Consider the following 16,423-nt stretch of genomic DNA (forward strand, 5'->3'; position numbering starts at 1 on the left):
GATGCATGGATCGTTTACAACAAGATGAATGTTGGCCATGGAAATTTTCTGCATTTTGATTTGTCTGTTCGGATCACTGTGGAAAAAAGAGCATATTGTTGAACTGAAAGTATATTCCTCATTTGTATGTCGCTATGAATAAAACTGTTAAATGAAATGTATAAATGGAAAGTCACACTCTGACTGCTGCTGCTGCTGCTGCTTATAAGCAGAAGTGCCATTTAAAAGCGGAAGTGAGCTGATAATTGTGCCCTGTGAAACCTTTTCTGACATTTATTTCTCAAAGAGAATCGGAAAATATGGAGCTACTATGTCAAAATTTTTTGAATTAGAATTGTGTAAATTTGAATTATTGACAACTGTCATTTAACAAAACCGAACTTAGTTTTTTTTTTTACTTGAATATTGAACATTAGAAATTTAAAAACTTTATGGCAGTTTTTTTTAAAAACGTGTTTTCAAAAAAAAAAATATATAGAAAGAAATTCTGAACATCAGATTCATTATTCAAAAATAACCTCTACTTTCCTGCTAATTCACAATTTGAATAGAAGTTTTAATGAACCAGTTTTGTCTACCTCATGTAGGAGAATACGTGTGTGGTTGGGGTCGGGAAAGGAATTTTAGTGTCACTGTTGTATAACGGGTCGAGTGTTCTGTCTGCGTTATCAAACCTGCCACGACTTCCTGTGGTGAGGAAAGCATTTCCCCCCATGGCCACAAGTTTAATTCGTAAACAACCTGCATGATCATATAACCTGGGATTACCACAGATGGATAAAAAAAATTTTGTCCACCCCACAGACTTACTGATCGTGTCTTTATTTCATATTTTTATATTATTATTATAAAAATCTAGGCTAATACCAGAATATAGTGTTATGATAATATTAACTTCTAAGGGCTATATTTTTATGATTATTGTTATAAAAGCCTATAGGAGTGTGCACGGATAGTCGAAAATTCGAATATTTGTTCTGCTTTAATTATTCGATAATAATTATTCGACGATTTAAAAAAAAAAAAAAAAAAAAAAATTCACAATAAAACCTAATTTGGTCACTTTCTGTGATTCTCCATTGCATATCTGAAGATGTATGCAAGCAAAAAATAATTAATGAATAAGTGGCCGTGGAAAACGCTAGTCGCGCCGCTTTCTCCTTTCTAAAGCGCTCGGGCAGAAGCGCTCCTGAGTTGTCTGCCATTGCTATGCAACAATGACACGCTCTCTCCATGAAGACGCGGAAATTTCCGCAAAGGATAAATGGATTTGCAGCAAAAAAAATCGTTTTCAGTAGCTCTGCTACTAAATTTAATGGCAATCCATATACAGCTATGATCAGCTTTTCCTTCATCTTGGCTGAGCTTTCAACGTTGTTACGGGAAAGGATGAAGCTGAATGTTTAGTTCTTTTCACATGACCTGCGGTGCGCTTGCGGCATTCTGAAAAGTTGAGATGTTTTTAACTCGATGCGGTGCGGACGCGCCTGGAAAAAAATGAGTGCGCCGCACCGCGTGCGCATCACGACCACGTCGCTTCCATTATGAGCGTGCATACCGCGCGCCTACATTGGAAATAATGAACTTGAGCGTGCAAAAGACGCGATATGTGCACAGCCCCTAAGAACTGCGGTCTTCTACAGTACTTCAAATATGCCGTGGAGAATCACAGAAAGTGACCGAATTTTAGAACATTGTTGCGGCATCTCTCAAGCAACGAATAAACACAGATAACTTGGAGAATGCAGTGAAAACTCATCTTCTCGTGTCTGCCCTAGACCCTCGGCACAAACATTTTGATGAAAACATGAGAGAAGTAAGAAAAAAATGTTTTTTTGAACATTATCAGAACATTTTCCTTGATGCGAGTGGTTCATCACCAACGATGAAGAGGATGCAATGCCCACTCGTCGGAAAAGGCTGAGACAGTTCTTCAGTGATGATTACAGAGAGTCCAGCAGAGACGAGTGGGAACAGTTCTTACAGGAGTCATGTATTCCACCAGATGAGGATCCCATTCAGTGGTGAAATGAAAACACGAAGCGCTTCACAAAATTATTCGCTTAGCACAACATTATTTGTGAGTCCCGCCAACGTCAGTGTGCCGTCAGAGCGTGTTTTCTCCGTGGCCGGCCTTATTGTTAACAGACTAAGGACCAGACTTTCCCCCGATCATGTTTACATGCCTGTGTTTCTTAAAAAGAACATGTAAAACAATATTTAAAAAAAGCAAAAAAGATTTGCTGACAGTTTCAAAGTTAATTGTAGGCTGCGTTCTACAATAGCCTAATTGCTGCAGGCTGCTTTACGTTTTTTCTTTAACTTTTTTTAGTTTTTTTTTGCTTTTAATCTGTACTTTTGTTAATGTTCAAGCTTATTGTGTGTAAGCTTGTTAAAAATGACGGAAACAATAAATGTTGCTGAAAAAGAATGACTATCTCATTAAACTTAATTTAAATAAACAAATATTCGAATGTGATATTTTAAAAGTCTACCAATTAGACTAAATAAAATGAAATATAGGCTAATCCAATAAACCTTTAATCTGCTCTTCAAGTAAAAACTCAAAAGTCATAGCATAATCAAAGCTTTGTTGGCAAAACATTGAAAAGAGATCAAATGAAGGGAAAATAACTTGAACATAAAAATATAACCAATAATAACAACAACAATATTAATCAAAAAATATACAAATATTATGGGTAAAGACGATAATGGATTTACAAGTCTGTGGGGTGGACAAAAATGTTTTATCCATATCTGATAATCCCAGGTTATATAAATGTTATGTAAAATGTCATTGTTAACTGTGTCTGATATGAAAACTATGCTAGTCACAGTCCCATGAAATGATAAATAGCTAATTTTTATCAAATCAAATGTGACCTTGTTGTTTATAATTATGGCAATGTGTGCCTCGAGATGGCAAAAACACTTCCACTGCGAGAGAAAGAGGCAGCCGCACAGCGATTCCTGGATGTCCATAAGATTATCTCCAGAAAATGATTTGTAGTCACATATCACGCTCACACGAGTTATTAATGTGACGTTCCAAAAAAGTAAATATCTCATGGCCACGCACAACGAATTATCACGTTTCTACGAGATAATATATTTTGGCCACGACAAAACTAGCTTAATTGAACCAAATGAGAAGTAAAAATCCGCTGTTTGAAAACGCGTCTATTTAAAAAAAACAAAAAAAAACAGTTGTATTAAATTTCAAATGTTCAGTATTCAAGTTAAAAATAAATCTAATTCAGAACCGTTAAATGACTGTTGTCAGTAATTCAAATTTACACAATTCAAATTCAAATAGTTTGGACATAAGCTTCATACGAAAAAAAAGTCAAGCAATGGGATTGAAAAAATAAGTCTTATTTATATGCCTGATTCTCACATAGAAATCATGGCTTGAATTTCGGCGCTTGTAACGAGGAAAATTCACGAAAATATTTAAATGTGAAAGAGATTCGCGACAGATGACTGAATGCATCATTTGGACGTGCTTTTGAGTCATACAGGTTTTAAAAAATTCAGTACTTGCACACTCTGTGACTGTGAGACCTTATCTATGAGCTGCTTCACACCCGGAGTTCGCACCATTATATGTATAAAAAAAAAAAAAATTCAAAGTACCCGTCTTGAGTATTAGGTTAATGTTAACAGTTATGTATTTTTTTTTTTGTACTTGAAAGATTTTAGTTTGTACTTGGAGGATATTTTTGTCATTGAAGAAATACGTTTCTTTGTATATGTAAAACGTACTGTATTTGTTTGATAGCTACGTTTTTTATTTGCAGAACAAAATGCATTAGTTTGTGAGTGATGTTTTCTATTTGCAAACCACACTGAGTTTGTTTGTGAATCGTTGGGCGTGAGTAAAACACATTTTGTGTGTGTGTGAGGTTTTGGCATGATTCTCACTTGATAGTCATTAATCTATTCTTATTTTATTACTGACTGTTTACTTGTCTTTTTTGGTTAAAATAAATTCAATTCAGAGTTTGAAAGTTTTTAAGTATCTTCACAATATAAATATCAATGAACATTATAAATTGTAAAACACAAATATACTGGGTGACATTTCGTTTTAGTAGGGTGACATTACATAACATTTAGTAGGGTGATTTTGTAATTTTAAAAGTAAAAAAAAAGTCAAATAAAATACCCTACCCCCCCCCAAATAAAAAAAATCCCCCTCCATAAGAGCCACTTAAAGGGGGAATCCCCTCCCAAATATTTGAGCAAACTCAGGTAGATCTAAAATGGACTATTTCCTGTACACGATTGGCAAAACATAGTATCTTAATTTTATGTTTGCTGATGCCCTGTTATCCATGATGTAAATTGCACGAAACAAATGTTTTTAGTTGGGTTGCATTAAGCACTGTATTTTCACTCATAGCGTGTCCATTCCTATGTCCGAGGGATACTGGCCCAAGAATGCAGAACTTCTTTTGTCCGGAAGAGAATGGAAGCTGATCATTACAGCCCCACACCAGTGCAACAGCCCTTTTTGCACAAGAATACTGATTTGCATCAACAAATATTCCAATATTCTCCACCGTTTGGTTTCCTGGATATGAAGAACAAGCTTAAGGAGATCCTGGACCTCCTACCAGCCTCCTCTGAGGAGAGACATGGAGCGAGGGACTGCCGTCGATGTCTAGTGATTGGAAATGGAGGGATACTGAAAGGATTGGGGCTCGGACCTCTTCTTAATCAGTTCGATACCATCATCAGGTGAGAGTCTGTCCTGATTCATTTGTCTGTTTTTGGTTAAAATGCATGTTTGTAGGGCTGCAACTTAATTATTTTGATAATTGATTAGTTGGCCGATTACTTTTACAAATAACTGATTAATCGGATTAAAACCCCTATTTTTTTTATTTTAATTTACTGACAAAAACACACTTTTCCACATTCTGCCCAGTGTCCTTAAAACAAATGTGCCAACACATGAATGCTATAAAAACATGGAGTGCTTAATATATTAGACCACCTGTCATAAGACAAAACACAAATATTTTAGGAATCTGTAAAAAAAAAAAAATACAACAAAACAAAAATTCTAAAAATGTTATTGTAATTTTTAGACAAATAACAAACTGAAACGATTAAATAGTGTTTATTCACATAATAACAAAAATGTCCTCCTTTGCCTCCTATGCTTGCTGGCATTGTTTATGTACTTTTTGACTAATTGGGTATCTGAATAAAAAACACTATAAAGCACTTTCTTTCACATATATCAGCAATAATTATATAGTAGCATTAAAAATAGCTTGCTACTGTTCACTGTTCCCCTCACAGTTCCTGCATGTCGATTAAACCTAAATATAAATGTTCAACAAAGAATGTTTTTGTGCTGAATATTTTCTGCCTTGGCTCTCTGTTTAATGCGCACGCTCGCTGTGTTGGTGCTCTTTCAGTAAAGATTGCAACTTAACACAGACTGTCAGAGCAGGTCTTTATGCAAAATGGAAAGGCTTGTGTGAAATTGTGATATTTACAGATAAGGATATGACCGTTAACAAGTTTTTTTTTTTTTGTGCCGAGGATGCACACACATATCTGTAAAAGCGCCTGACAAGCAAGCCATTACACTAATGCATCCGCTTGAAGCTTGTAATAAAGATTTATCATGTTTTGACCAGCTTTGGATCACATACTTTTCTTGAGGGAGCTCATTGTTTCTTTCTGCTCAATATGTATATGCATTTTGTCTATAGAAATGTGTTATTCAGTGCTGTAATTTGATGCGACCGGCTACAGTTGTACGTACACTGTGGACAGACCAGACTAATCGATAATGATAATCGCTGTCGATGATTTTTCATTAACGGTTTTATCGATTAGTTGCTGCAGCCCTACATGTGTTTATTAGACTTTTATTTGTGTGCAGATTGAACAGCGGTCCTGTGCGAGGTTTCAGTGCAGACGTTGGGAACCGCACCTCCATCCGGATGAGTTATCCTGAGGGATCCCCGAAGGTCTGGGAAGACACCGATGCGGATCTCAGATTTGTGGCTGTGATCTATAAGTCTGTCGACTTTGACTGGCTTCGTGCGATGATTACCAACACGTCCGTGGTGAGTGTGCATCAGACAGATTGGTTGTCTTGATCAGTGCAGCATGTCTGAATGCCACGCTTAACTCTCTCCTTTCAGTCGCTGTGGGACTGGCTGTTTTTCTGGCAGAATGTGCCAGTGAGTGTCCCGCTCAAGGCCTCCCAGTTCCTTCTGCTGAATCCAGAGATTATTCGAGAGACGGCCTTGGATCTGCTTCACTATCCCAGTATTAGAAAACGGCTGTGGGGCTGGGACCAGGTGAGCAGCTTGTCATTGCTTTTATATTTTTCTTTATTAGTGCTTTTGATTTAACTTGGTGCCATTATGTAAAAAAAGATTGCAGGGCTTAAAGTTCTCCAGATCTCCGGCGTGCAGCATTTGGCTGCAGAAGAAAATACTACATTTAAAAACAGAGTTCACCTACCAATGGTATGAGAGGAGCAGCTTTCGCTCTCAACCAAATGAACATTACTAGCCAGTCAGAATGATTTGCTCTAATAAACATGAAACATGCATAAAAGTATCAAATAATCGAGTAATCATGTCATCTCCATAAAAAAGACATGATTGTCAGAACATATTTACCAGGATTTTTGAGAAGGTCCTGTTCACACGTGAACTATTATTGGTAACTCACCAGTAAAGACTGTGTATGAAAGGGGCTAAACTCTTCCTCACAGACTGCATTATCTCACTAGATTTGTAACGTAAATCATTTATAAACCTTTGCCAACACAGGAGAATGCATCAACAGATGTCGAAATATGCCATGTATTGTACATTGCGATTTCAAAATAAACGTTTCTGCATTTGGCCAAATATAAAAATTAAATGCATTTAAGCATTGTTTAATCAAGCTGTAAAGTGAAGTGTCTGTTGGCGCCCTCTGCAGGAATTTGTTTTTATACATAATGTACTTAAGTTGGTTATGTTCATGTTATTTATAGGCTTATTACATTATGTATTTTAACAGTGTTGTTTAATGCAATCATGTAATTTTTTTGGTTTTGATATTTTAAGCCAAATATTGTTGCCTCATCGTTAGTTTATATATACAGTCATATTAAAGCCTGGTTTTGACTTGGGTCTGTTTGTTACTAAAAATATCAGATTACTCAGTTACCAAAATAATCAGTAGTTACAGCCCTAGTTTAGTTAAAATATTTCTAAATACAACTCTATTGTTTTACTTTTTGCAATTAAAAGACAAATATTTTGTCTCTGAAAATTTCATAAAATATTGTCTTGTTCTAGTGAACCAAGTATCTGTACTTTGTCTCATCTCATTAGTGTATTGTCACAGCCCTAGTGTCGATAAGTGGTGATATAGCTCATATATTTTTTTAAGTGGATAGCTTTCATTCTTCAGGTCAATCATATATTCATGAAAAAAAGTCATCAGCAATTACTTTGCCATAGTATCCTTTCAAAGGTTTTCACAGTCATTGCATGCTTTGCATTTTTGCATTTTTTTTTTAGCTTTAACGCCTGAGAATGTGTTAAAATTATGAGAATATTTAATGCAATGCCCCGTCAACTTGCAGTTGCTGAAGAACATGATGCAAGACTGACTGTGTGATGGAGTCTGTTAGAATGCAGTTACTGTACAGACCAAAAGTTTGGACACACCTTCTCATTCAAAAAGTTGTCTTTATTTTCATGACTATGAAAATTGTAGATTCACACTGAAGGCATCAAAACTATGAATTAACACATGTGCAATTATATATGGAATTATATACATAACAAAAAAGTGTGAAAATATGTCATATTCTAGGTTCTTCATAGTAGCCACCTTTTGCTTTGATTACTGCTTTGCACACTCTTGGCTTTCTCTTGATGAGCTTCAAGAGGTAGTCACCTGAAATGGTCTTCCAACAGTCTTGAAGGAGTTCCCCGAGAGATGCTTAGCACTTGTTGGCCCTTTGTCCTTCTGTCTGCGGTCCAGCTCACCCCTAAACCATCTCGATTGGGTTCAGGTCCGGTGACTGTGGAGGCCAGGTCATCTGGAGCAGCACCCCATCACTCTCCTTCTTGCTCAAATAGCCCTTGATGCCTTCAGTGTGACTCTACAATTTGCATAGTCATGGAAATAAAGAAAACTCTTTGAATGAGAAGCTGTGTCCAAACTTTTGGTCTGTACTGTATGTGAGCCTACATTTTAAGATATGAAGGCAAAAAAATGCCTCTCTTATATGATAGTTTTTCCCCAGTATCTACAGCATTGAAAATGTGATGTTGTTTTTATGTAAGGGATGATGTTCATCCAGCCAGTTGTTATCTCAGAATAATCACAGACAGGGTGATCAGGACCCCGAAGCGGAGCAAAACACTTATTACACAACATTTCACCACATAAATAATTAATGAATAGAAGAATTAAGATGAAAATGTTTTAAAACCTTACCAGTTTGTTTGTTCTCTTAAAATCCATTACAAGTCAAGTCACCTTTATTTATATAGCTCTTTAAACAAAATACATTGCGTCAAAGCAACTGAACAACATTCATTTGGAAAACAGTGTCTCAATAATGCAAAATGATAGTTAAAGGCAGTTCATCATTGAATTCAGTGATGTCATCTCAGTTCAGTTGAAATAGTGTCTGTGCATTTATTTGCAATCAAGTCAATAATATCGCTGTAGATGAAGTGTCCCCAACTAAGCAAGCCAGAGGCGACAGCGGAAAGGAACCGAAACTCCATGTAGTGTAGAGGTCCTTTCTAGGTGCTGATCCACCATTTGTTCTGGATACAGAATAAGAGAGAAACAGACAAATATTAGCGTAGATGCCATTCTGCTAATGATGTAGCAAGTACATCGGGTGTTATGGGAAGTGTTCCCGGTTCAGGTTTACCTAATTAATGCAGCCTAAAAATCCTTTAACGGATTTGGATATTAAAAGCATATTAGTATGTTATGTGTATGCCAGGTTAAAGAGATGGGTCTTTAATCTAGATTTAAACTGCAAGAGTGTGTCTGCCTCCCGAACAATGTTAGGTAGGTTATTCCAGAGTTTAGGCGCCAAATAGGAAAAGGATCTGCCGCCCGCAGTTGATTTTCATATTCTAGGTATTATCAAATTGCTTGAGTTTTGAGAACGTAGCGGACGTAGAGGAGTATAATGTAAAAGGAGCTCATTCAAATACTGAGGTGCTAAACCATTCAGGGCTTTATAAGTAATAAGCAATATTTTAAAATCTATACGATGTTTGATAGGGAGCCAGTGCAGTGTGGATAGGACTGGGCTAATATGGTCATACTTCCTGGTTCTAGTAAGAACTCTTGCTGCTGCATTTTGGACTAGCTGTAGTTTGTTTACTAAGCGTGCAGAACAACCACCCAATAAAGCATTACAATAGTCTAACCTTGAAGTCATAAATGCATGGATTAACATTTCTGCATTTGACATTGAGAGCATAAGCCGTAATTTAGATATATTTTTGAGATGGAAAAATGCAGTTTTACAAATGCTAGAAACGTGGCTTTCTAAGGAAAGATTGCGATCAAGTAGCACACCTAGGTTCCTAACTGATGACGAAGAATTGACAGAGCAGCCATCAAGTTTTAGACAGTGTTCTAGGTTATTACAAGCAGAGTTTTTAGGATTTTTTTTTCAGAATTTAGCAGTAAGAAATTACTCGTCATCCAGTTTTTTATATCGACTATGCATTTCATTAGTTTTTCAAATTGGTGTGTTTCACTGGGCCGCGAAGAAATATAGAGCTGAGTAGCATCAGCATAACAGTGAAAGCTAACACCATGTTTCCTGATGATATCTCCCAAGGGTAACATATAAAGCGTGAAGAGCAGCGGCCCTAGTACTGAGCCTTGAGGTACTCCATACTGCACTTGTGATTGATATGATACATCTTCATTCACTGCTACGAACTGATGGTGGTCATATAAGTAGTCATTACAGCGTACAAAACATTCATAGCCAAATGGCAGCAGCTGCTTTTGTATGAAATGAGAGTGAGTCCGCGATGCCAGGATGACATAATTAAACAATTGTACACCATTATTAGCTAAACAAACTCAAAGCTTCCACCAAGATAAACCGTTCCTATCATGAGTATACAGTGCCGACTGCTGTTATCCGGATGAGCCTGTGTTTTTACAGGATGTTATTGAGGGATAACATACCTTAGAATGTCATGACTGACCAATCAGGATCAAGTTTTCCACAGAGCCATTTAATAAACCGTTTTGTGGCTGACTGATATGTCCCCAAGTCCAGCCAGTTCATCGACATGGCTGATAATTTTTTCTGTTTGGCCGATGTGTTGGAAGCGGGACTCTTATTTTGATGGCTCTGAGAATGGCAGCACCTCAGCACACAGCGTTCCAATTCTGCTTCTTCATTAGTTATGGTCTCTGTTGAATAGTTTTGTCTAATATGTTCCTGGTGAGAACTGTTAATCAAAGAAACTAAACTGTATATGAAAAAGTATTACATCATTTGCTTTTATATTATTAGTAACAAAGTCAAACACGGAATGTGTGTTTGCTGAATGCTGACGTAAAAACCAAAACTATCTCTATTTACGTTAGCATTCATCAAACACGGATTCAGATCATTTGTGCAAATATTTAAATATCTAATAAACATTTAATTTCACAACCTTGCAGACCTTCCAGCTGTCAGATATTCTGAAGTGTCCATTTGTAGCCAGCATGAGTGTGTTCTCTCTTAATAGAGAGAATTGTCAATTAAAAATCCCAAGTATTTATAATTAGAAACCACTTCAATCTCAAAACCTTGAAGAGTAGTTATTGAGGATGAGTCGGAAGTGTAGACTTTCTTTTTGTAAATAAATATAAGTTTTTATTTCTCTGCATTTAGATTAAGTATTAAATCATTTAAATTGAATACTGGAAGTGAGTCCCTCTATATTTATACATTGAGCTCTGTCCGATAAGTGATAAACAACCATCCAACCTACATTAAGTAGCCTCTGCTTCTAAATTTCATGACCTACAGAATCAGAAGCTTTGGATAAATTGATAAAAGAGCAGCACTGTGGTTTTTATTATCCAATGAAACCTTTAAGTAATTTTTGTGGATGCACTAAAACTGGATTGGAACTCTGACAAGGCATTTTTAAAAGATAGAAACTCTTTTAATTGATCATTCACAAGCAATTCAAAAAACATTGATAAAATGGACAATTTTGAAATAGGCCTATAATTATTCAATACAGTTGGATCATCCCGTTTAACTTATGGCCAAACATAAGCTGTTTTCCAGATAGAATTAAAGTCATTTGTAGATGAAGAAAATTACAAATATAGGTTAGTGGTGGCACAATAAAATCAGCTGCCAGCTTTAAGAAATGTGGAGCCAATTTATCTGGACCAGCCAGTTTCTTACTATCTAATGATTTAAGTGCCTTATTAACCTCTGAAACTGTTAGAGTTACATTAAAATGATTTACAGTGATGAAGTGTACCAGTGGCCACAAAATGGTCATTTAAACAATCTATTATTTTAGTTTTATCCAAAACATTTTATATACTTCCAATGAGATTTTTTTTATTTTTTTCCAAAAAGTTTTCATATTCAGATTACTAGAAGTTTCTAAAAGTAGTCAATCTTAGCTTTTCTAATCGTAGCAGTAGACACATTACGCAATTGTCTGAAAATCAACCAGTATTCCTTTAGATTAGTACTTCTGTCTTTAGACCAAGCCAGATTACTATTCTCGAAGCAAATTTGACAGTTCAGGGGTAAACCATATATTATGTCTGCCTTTAACTCTAAACTTTCTAAAAGGAGCATTCATATAAATATCTCCATTTAACTAAAATAATATTTAGAAACTTACTATTTAAAACTAAAAAAGGTCAAATAGATTTTTTTCACTGATTTAGATAATAGCATATTAAGTTTGAATAAAAACTGCAACTCCACCTCCTCTATTGGGTCAATCAGCCCTATAAACATTATAAATGACAATGCTTGTGTCCTTATTTGGAACAGAATGTTTTAACCAAAACCATAATGTCTGCATCAGTTGTTTCTGCCCAGATACTTAACATATCCAACTCTGTGAGTAAACTGCAAACATTTAAATGAACAAACTAGTCCTTGATTTAAAATCAGCAGGTGTGTTAAAACTTGTAACATCAGGATTCTGTTGAACATTTCCAGAAATCAACAGTAAAATGAGCGCCCTCTGCAGTCTAGGTTTCTTGGATCATTTTTCCTCCTTCAATGTCCTCAAAGAAATGAGAGAACTACCTGAATTAGTGCACAACCATTATTCTGGCAAACCTTATCAAGTGCACAGAATTTAATCACTTAATAAAAAAGAAAATAGTGCATATACAGTATCCATAATGTACAATCTGATGATAAAAAAAGACCAGTATAATCCCAGAAAACTCTTCTGAAGCAGTTTCAAGTGGCAATGAAAATGTATCTCATGAAACTTCCAGGGTTGAAGACTTTTGAAATTATACTGCAAGACCGAGTAACCAAATAAAATAAAATAAAAAACATCCTGAACAGTATCATCATATCTTTATTAGCACAGAGAAAATAATCAAAAGCACTTTCCTTTATCCAGCAAGGTGTGGTACTCATCAGGGCCAAACAATCTCAAATCATGAATCCGAATTAGGGAAATACGCTCCAGAAGATCCAGAGCCCATCTTTGTAATCCCTTTGTAAATCCTAAATCCGGTTGGTATGCTTCAGAAAGTCTCAAATCTTACACGGCCCCTTGTTCAATTTCTAAAACCCTTAAATTCTTCTTTTATATCTAAAGAAAAAAGTCTTAATTTATAAAACACTCAAAAACAATACAAAATTAGACAACCACATACTCAACAAATACAACAAAAAGACATGCCGCCATCTTGGAATGTACCACCAGATTGACCAGACAATGTAAATTTGTTTAAACATTAAATTTTTTTCGTTTTTCAAATTATTTTCAATTATATATATATATATATATATATATATATATATATATATATATATATATATATATATATATATATATATAATTTTTTTTTTTTTTTTTTTTTCTAAAAAATTATTTGTCATGCAAGCAGAGAGATGTCATGACTAATGTTTAGTGATCATGTGAATTTGACTGAATCAATTAAATGCGCAGAACTCTCTAAGGGCTCTATAATATACCCAGCACAATGCGATGCAAGGCACAGCTTAAGTGTTTCTGCTAGCTTCAGTTTGGCGCTGTTCACATTTTCCCGTCCAGCACCACATTGTTTAAAAAAAGAGGTGTGTTCAGGCGCAGTGCCATAGACCAACTCAAACCTGGTCTAAAGTCTGGTGCAGTGTTTTTTCTTTGTTATTTAAAGAGCGTACACGCTGCTTATTAAACACCGGAACACACAGCAGCATACAAACATGCCAAATATGAAAAATTAAAGGATTGCAATTCATAAGAATTTTTTTTAGGGTATCTATTTGCTCGCACACGAGCAGCTCTGTTTCATCTCGGAGACGCTTTATGTCATTGCACTTGCCAAATTCTGTCGTGTAATTAGCAAATCCGTCATGGCACGAGTGCAACTGAGTCTTAAAGGGAATGGAAGATGAGACTCTGATTGGTTTATTGCACGTTACGCCCAGAAAACACCCATTACTCATTAAGAGAATAGGGACAACCTGTTAGACCATGCGCCCGCGTTTGCCAACTGTTTTTCCATCATTTAAAATAGCAAAAATGGATTTGGACACAACCTGAGTGCACCTGTGCCGTGCGCTTTACACTTTGCGTTTAGATCGTTACAATAGGGCCCCTAAAGTGAGTCTTTTTGTGAACTTCACTAAACAAATGTGTGTGTGCTGCGCAAACCAGCAAAGAAAGATGCAAACGTGGGACAAGTAGAAAATGTATCCATATCTAAGTTCATTATTAGCCTACTCTTTAGATAGAACTTGTTTGTTATTTTGAGAGACTGAGACGTGTTTGATTGGTGAGCGCACTGTGCTTATTCCATTCATTCATATCATACCATAGCCTATGGTTTAAATCATTGCCTTTTAAATATATACAAATAATAGAAAGTGTATGATGTATTATTGTAGGATGCACTAGACGCAACAGCAATACAGCATTTGATTTGTGCTTTTTTCATTCATTCATTTCACACTCGTGACTTTAGAGGTCTGTGTATAATATTGCACTGATCCTCTGACTCATCTGTTATGTAGCAAACACCAGACTGTGCCATGCTCAGCTGAATATTCAGGCAGAATTATTCCTTGTCCGTTATTTGATTTTGAAGCATTATCCATGCCATTCAACCATCAAAAAAACAATATCGTCGACTACTTAAACAGTTAATTAATACTGTTTCATTTTAGATGCAGTGTTGTCAATATTGTCTGTTTTTGATTCATAAAGACAGTGACAACTTCATCACTGAAAATAGTTCAAATCAAAGTCACAGTAGAACTGTTGAGTGTCTCTGATCAACACACAGCGGATGTTCATTTCTGAACGAGTCCCCACTTTTAAATGAATCGAGTGTTTCAGAAAAAGACTCATTTCTGAGTGAATAAGCTGTTAGAACGAATCTGTAGAATTAATGACTCACTCAAAAAGACTTCCATCTACTGGTGCTTTTAGATTCACGTTTGGAGTATCTTTATTTTTATCATTCCTGTATTCAATTATTTTATTCTCATAGCATATGAGCTTGTGTGTGTGTGTGTGTGTGTGTGTTTAAAATCTATTCTCAAAATATTGTTTCCTCTCCAGAATGTCCCTACGTTAGGGGTGTCTGCACTTAATCTGGCAACATATCTGTGTGATGAGGTGAGTCTAGCAGGCTTTGGCTATAACCTCAGTCAGAAGGACGCTCCTCTGCATTACTACGACCACAGACTCATGACATCCATGCTGAAGGAAGCCATGCATGACGTGCAGACCGAGACGACTTTCCTCAAGCGTCTGATAACATCAGGCATTATTACTGACCTCACGGGAGGAATCCACTGCAACTTCTGTTGAAGGACAGACTCTCTCAGTGACACGTGTGAAGAAGAATTCACACAAGTGAAGGAATAACTTAAAAACAATCATTGAAAGACTACTGTTGAACTGCTGAGTATTTTACCGTTTACTGCTGTGATACTGATGCGCTGTTCTATTTTAGATCAAAACTAATGTCACAAAAATATGAAGGTTTTAGATTAAACTTTTAATTTTGATGTTTAGTGTCTTTTGTTTTAAAAAGATGTTTTGCCAAAGTATTTAATTTTAAGCTGTTTGGTGTTTTTTTGTTTGTCTATACAAATGTTTATATTAATATGCAATATAACTTTTATTCTAATTCTGGATGTGTGAACATGCAAGATATTATAATTTATCATTTTCTTGAAGCATGTTTTTTGTTAATGTTACATCAGTAATAATTTGTTATATCATTGCAATAACTGTATTATTCCAACAGATGGAGCCGTTGTTGTAGAACATAGAACTGAACAGTCTAGTAAACCATTTGTAAAGAGAAACTGCATCCATCTTTGCTTCATTCTTGAATTTAGGTCTTTTAAATTGTTTGCTGTATTTAATGGGCTAATTAACGCTAGCCTGTCTGATGAAGAAATGCTACTCACTGATACAGCTGCAAAACAGTATTGAGATTTTCACATTTTCACACTTCATTCAGCAGTACAAACATTTTCACACATACCACGTATATATGTGTGTGTGTGTGTGTGTGTGTGTGTAGTTTCCGAGCAGTTTTACAGACACCCATGTGTTCGCATGTCTTTGGCATTCTTGCTTCAACAATGTGTGTCTTGTGTTTATGCTGTGCATGCAATAAATGTTTTAAAAGTGGTTTTGTGATGTGTTGACCTTTACTGAAGGCTGAGCGGTGGTTCTGATGTGGGTCATCAAGCATGTTCCCTGTGTTTTGATCTGCTCTTGTGACATTGAATGCTGTTTTTGGGTCAATTTAAGGGTTCAACAGCCGTTTATGAGCTTTATTTATTTATAGCACACGTTTAAGCTATTAAAAGCATTTAAAAACGTACTATAGCCTCAGGTCTCACGGTTTCTGAACATCAATATTTTAAATATTCAGAGAAGTTAAATCACTGTCTGACATTTCGGTAAGGAGATGATGGTTAGGATTTATTATTTAATCTTTTATTTATTTAGTTTTTTGTTGTTGTTGTTTTTTTATTACAGCACACTGTAAGTGTTTATAAAGTTTGTTTTTTGGCATATCTGATAGTGTTTTTACCAGGAAACAGAGAAGTGTGATGTGCTATAGCTGGAAGATCAGTTCATAAACCTTTACAACCATCTTAAAATGGTTAAATAAGTGTGTTAAGTAATGAGGCAGGTGGGTGTGT

The 16,423-nt window shown here is 35.7% G+C and overlaps 1 protein-coding gene across 2 annotated transcripts in view; it reads left to right on the forward strand.

Moving 5' to 3' along the window:
- Window positions 1-16,097, forward strand: part of LOC113113436 (lactosylceramide alpha-2,3-sialyltransferase) — a 28,990-nt gene extending 12,893 nt beyond the window's left edge. The window contains exons 4-7 of one of the 2 annotated variants that reach the window (XM_026279616.1): window positions 4,409-4,746; window positions 5,909-6,095; window positions 6,174-6,332; window positions 14,817-16,097. In XM_026279616.1, coding sequence (XP_026135401.1) covers window positions 4,409-4,746; window positions 5,909-6,095; window positions 6,174-6,332; window positions 14,817-15,068 — 936 coding nt within the window. In that variant the 3' untranslated portion in view covers window positions 15,069-16,097. The remainder of the gene's footprint in view (window positions 1-4,408; window positions 4,747-5,908; window positions 6,096-6,173; window positions 6,333-14,816) is intronic. The other variant, XM_026279615.1, reaches the window with a different exon arrangement.
- The last annotated feature ends 326 nt before the right edge of the window (window positions 16,098-16,423 follow it).

The sequence above is a fragment of the Carassius auratus genome, chromosome 14, assembly GCF_003368295.1.
Source record: "Carassius auratus strain Wakin chromosome 14, ASM336829v1, whole genome shotgun sequence".
Classification (NCBI taxonomy): domain Eukaryota; kingdom Metazoa; phylum Chordata; class Actinopteri; order Cypriniformes; family Cyprinidae; genus Carassius; species Carassius auratus.